At 43.1% G+C, this 4,590-nt stretch overlaps 1 protein-coding gene across 1 annotated transcript; it reads right to left on the bottom strand.

Moving 5' to 3' along the window:
* Positions 1 to 231: 231 nt before the first annotated feature.
* On the bottom strand, positions 232 to 741 carry LOC131916127 (thymosin beta-4-like). Its single transcript, XM_059269424.1, has one exon. The coding sequence runs from the start codon at positions 685 to 687 to the stop codon at positions 553 to 555; it is 135 nt and encodes a 44-aa protein (XP_059125407.1). The 5' UTR covers positions 688 to 741; the 3' UTR covers positions 232 to 552.
* Positions 742 to 4,590: the final 3,849 nt, after the last annotated feature.

Genomic DNA, 4,590 nt, shown 5'->3' with positions numbered 1-4,590 from the left:
GGTTGCATATGTAAACACAGTATCTACAGCCCTGAGTTCAGTAACTCCACTTTTAGGGACTTCTGTGAATTCTTGAATGCACACGAACTTTTTAAAATGGTTATTTATCATTGTTTTAAGTATTGATTTTATTTCTTTTTCCCCAGGTTTTAAAACTTTATTTGCATATTAAAAAATTGTGCATTCCAATAATTAAAATCATTTGAACCAAAAAAAAAAATGGCACTCTGATTAAACTGCATTTTACATCCTGCAGGACACCTTGGACCACCTTGAATTTGACTCTGTATTTCACCACTTCCCACCCTGCTTTTTCCTTCACCAACATACAAGTTCTTTCCCCTCCCTGCCAGCCAGATGGACAGATGGGTGGGAGAGGCAGTGGAGGCCTTCCTGGTCAGTAGTTCTGATTCTTTGATGTGAAAGGGGCAGCACAGGCATTTAAACTGGATCCAACCTCTTTGCATCTTACAAAGTTAAACAGCTAAAAGAAGTAAAATAAGAAGGCAATGCTTGTGGAATGTACAGTGCATATTGGCGGCGCTCGCCTCATCACGATTCGCCAGCTTGCTTCTCCTGTTCAATCGTTTCTTTTGAAGGCAGAGGATTTTTCTCTTGCGTTTCTGTCTTCTTCAATTTCGACTTACCGAATTTCTCGATCTCAGCTATATCCGGTTTGTCAGACATGGTTGCCGGAAGGAGCCGAGCAAAGTGTTCGAACAAGGAGAGTCCGATCTGCTCAGAGGCGGCTGCGGATTGTCCTTGATTTTATTTCTAATTGTGTGTGTGTGTGTGTGTGTGTGTGTGAGTGTGTGTGTGTGTGTGTGTGTGTGTGTGTGTGTGTGTGCGCGCGCGCGCCATGGCTCCGGCTTCAAGAACCTAATCACCAGCGTCGTTATTATTGTAAAGTGTGTGCAAACTGTAAAGAACATCGCTGTTTAAAATTGAGGTTAAGACAGACATGGTGGTGTACTTCTGTAATCCCAGCACTTGGGAGGCAGAGGCAGGTGGATCCCTATAAAATGGAGGCCAGCCTGGTCTTCATAGAGAGTTCCAGGACAGCCAGAGCGACATAACATTTCTCTGTTTTAATAAATAAATAAATACAAATATTTATGTTGAGTTTCAAAACATTGTTAATCTATAGAATTGTAGAACCTTATGAAAATATAGTTAATAAAGATAAAAATAACTGTAGTTTCAAGACAGCGTATAGACTAGAAAAAAGCTAAGTGGGGAGCACTTGTGAGTGTGCCCAGAACAATTGCCTCCCCGCTCTTGAAAAAAGACAGCATATGCCTTTCTAACCTAGAAACTCTGTCTTTCTTTATAGAAATTTTATGAGGTTCTTTGTTTAGTGTTATTTATTTATTTTATGTGCATGATTATTTTGCCTGAATGTATGTATATGCGCCACATACATGTCAGGTTCCTGTGGAGGTCAGAAGAGAGTATTGGATTCCCTCTGTAGTTGAAGATAGTTGTGAACCACTGTGTGGGTGCTGGGAACTGAACATGTGTCCTTAGCAAGAGCAGCAAGTGCTCTTAACTGCTGAGCCATCTCTCCAGCCCCTAACCTAGAAATTCAGTTTCTGGGAATCAGTTTTAAAAACTTCTAACAGAAGTGTGTGTGCACACATATACGTATGCACATGCACATACACACACAGGTTTGTGGTTAAAATGGCAGACATTTACTGATAAAAGAAACAATCCCTTCAATCTTATATCTTTTCTTTAAGGGAGGGTCTCTATATAGCCCTGGTTGTCCTGGAATTGTCTATGTAGATCAGGCTGGCCTTGAACTCACAGAGATCCTCCTGAGTGCTAGGAGTAAAGTTGTGCAACATGTCACCCAGCCTTCCTTCAGTCTTAGTAAGGAATACATACCAGGTAAAATGTAACGGTCAGCAGTTTAAAAGAAAAGACATTAAAGTGTAATTTAAGAAAGGGCATTTCTGCTCAATGACCAGTATAAAGTGCAGGCTAGCCTGAAAACAACACAGGCAAATGAACCAAACCAAACCAAACCAAACCAACAAACAAAAAGCCATGAAGGGAAGAGGAAAAAATAAACTGACAAAGTGTTAGTTGCAGTTTATAAGTGGTCTGGTTTCATTCTGTTGCTGTGACAAAAACCATGACCAAAAGTAACTTGGAGAGGAAAGGTTTCATTTCACCTTATCGTTGAGGAAAGTCAGACTAGGAACTTGAAAGCAGGCCTGTTTACCATTCCACACAGGACATCACCTCTGAGCCAAGAAAGTATGGCAGCTCCATGCTTAGCTAGCCCAGGACCGCCTGTCTGCCTAGGGAATGGTGCCGCCCACGGGGAGCTCAGCCCTCCGGCATCAGTTATCAGGACAATTCCCCCACAGACAAGCCCACAGGCCAATCTGATTTGGACAATCTCTCATTTGAGACTCCCTTCTCTGGTGACTCTGGTTTGTGTCAAATTGACAGTTAAAGCTAACTAGGACAGAGAGGTGCATCTTAGGCACAAAGACACAGACAGACAGACAGACTGAAAGTAAAAGGATGGAAAAAAAAAAAAAGAAACACTCTGCAGATTCTAACTACAGGGCAGGTGGTGAGTCAAGCCGATTTCAGATCGAGATAGAAAAGCGTCGTGGTTTGAATATGAAGTGCCCCTACAGACTCAGGTGTTGAAACTCGGTCCTCAGTTGGCCGCACTACTTTGGGACATGTGGAACCCTTGGGAGGCGGGGCCTAACTGGAAGAACTGTAGCACCGGGGCACAGCTTTCAAGGTTCTACCTGGTCCTCAGTTCCTTCCATGCTCTCTGCTCCCCGCCCACAGTGAGGTGAACAGCCTCCTCCGCCACCTGCCTCACCACAGTGCCTGAGACAACGGAGCCAAGGACCGTGGACTGGACTCTGAGAACTGTAACCCAAAGTCAGTCTTTGCTCTAACTTGTTCTCCCAAGTGTTTTGGTCACAGGGAGGGGAATGTGGCAAGTACTACAAGCATTATGAGAGGCAGAGACAGAGTTGGTGCAGGGGCGTGCATGCCTGTAGTCCAAGCCACTCCAGAGGCAGAGGCAGGAGTTCAAAGCCTGCCTGGGAAGCATGGCAAGCACCCCCACCTCTGTCTCTGTCTCTGTCTGTCTGTCTGTCTGTCTGTCTCTCTCTCTCTCTCTCTCTCTGTCTCTCTGTCTCTCTCTGTCTCTCTGTCTCTCTCTCTCTCTCTCTCTCTCACACACACACACACAAAGACATATTATGCAGCAATGCACTCATAATTCACCAATGGATAAAATAAATCTACATTTTTTATAAAACTGTTTTCTCATCTGAAGCAGTAATTAATAGCTCTGTATGACAAAATTAAGTTCACCACCATTGTAGGGAGTTTCAATAAACGTCTTTGAATTATTTATTCATCATAAGAAAAACCACCTGCACATGATAGCTTATGCCTTTAATCCCAGCCCTCGGAAGTCAGAGAGAGCAAGCAGATCTCCAAGACTTTGAGGCTGGCCTGGTCTACACAGGGTACATTGGGAGTTCTAGGTCTACCAGGGCTACATACTGGGCTCCTGTCTCCAAAAACAGAAAGGGAAGAAGTGAAGGAAAACAGGAGCGACACTCTAGATTTGACTTTTTAACTAATCTGGATTTGATGAATATATATAAAGAGATAGATGAACACAATAATTAACAAATCATATTCCTCTCAAACACACACAGAACATTTACTGAGATGAATCATATACAAACACAAGGGACATCTCAAAACCTTTCAGAGAACTGGTATCATGTAGACTGCATTTCTGACCACAGTGCCGTTAAATTAAGTGTCAAAAACAAAAAACAAAAAATTTCAAAGTACCACAAAACTGGACACTTCTAAATAGTGCCCTGTCAAAGAGACATAAAACACAAAAAATTAAGTACTTTCAACTAAATGATAATGAAGATATTAATATCAAAACCTCAGGACGCTGGAAACGTTTAAAAAGCCCCCACCTCACAAAAAAAGGCATAATGGGACTGGAGTGTAGCTCAGTGGTAGAACCTTTATGTAGCATGCCCAAGGTTCTAGGTTCAATCCCTAACACTACAAAAACATAAAAGGGGGCCCGGGAGGTGGTGTTCTTTAATCCCCACACTTGGGAAGCAGAGACAGGAGGATCTCTGAGTTCAAGGCCAGTCTGGTCTACATAGCAAGTATCAGGCCAGCCAGGGCTACGTAGTGAGACCCTGTTTCAAAAACAAACAACCCTCTCCCACAAACAAACAAACAGAAATTCTCCTAAAAACAAAAAAAGGGGTCTTCCAGATGGCCTAGTGGCTAAGGGTGCTGCAGATGATAGTTACTTGAAAACACAGTCAGACATCTGGGAAGACAGATAAGAAGTAGAAAGCACAAGGAAATGATAATCACAGCAGAGGAAGAAGACGGAACTACAGATGAAGTAGAGGCTGTGAATGGGAAAGAAACAATAGACAGACACAGAAAAGCTGGCATTGGGTGGGCAGTGCTCCCTCTGGTGGAGGATAGCTGCTATGCAGTCACCGGGAAGTTTAGTGGGTTGATAGTGTACAGTTGAGAAGGCAAGTCAGCTGG

Source organism: Peromyscus eremicus, chromosome 8a, assembly GCF_949786415.1.
Source record: "Peromyscus eremicus chromosome 8a, PerEre_H2_v1, whole genome shotgun sequence".
Classification (NCBI taxonomy): domain Eukaryota; kingdom Metazoa; phylum Chordata; class Mammalia; order Rodentia; family Cricetidae; genus Peromyscus; species Peromyscus eremicus.
This window is presented reverse-complemented; position numbering and strand designations above follow the sequence as displayed.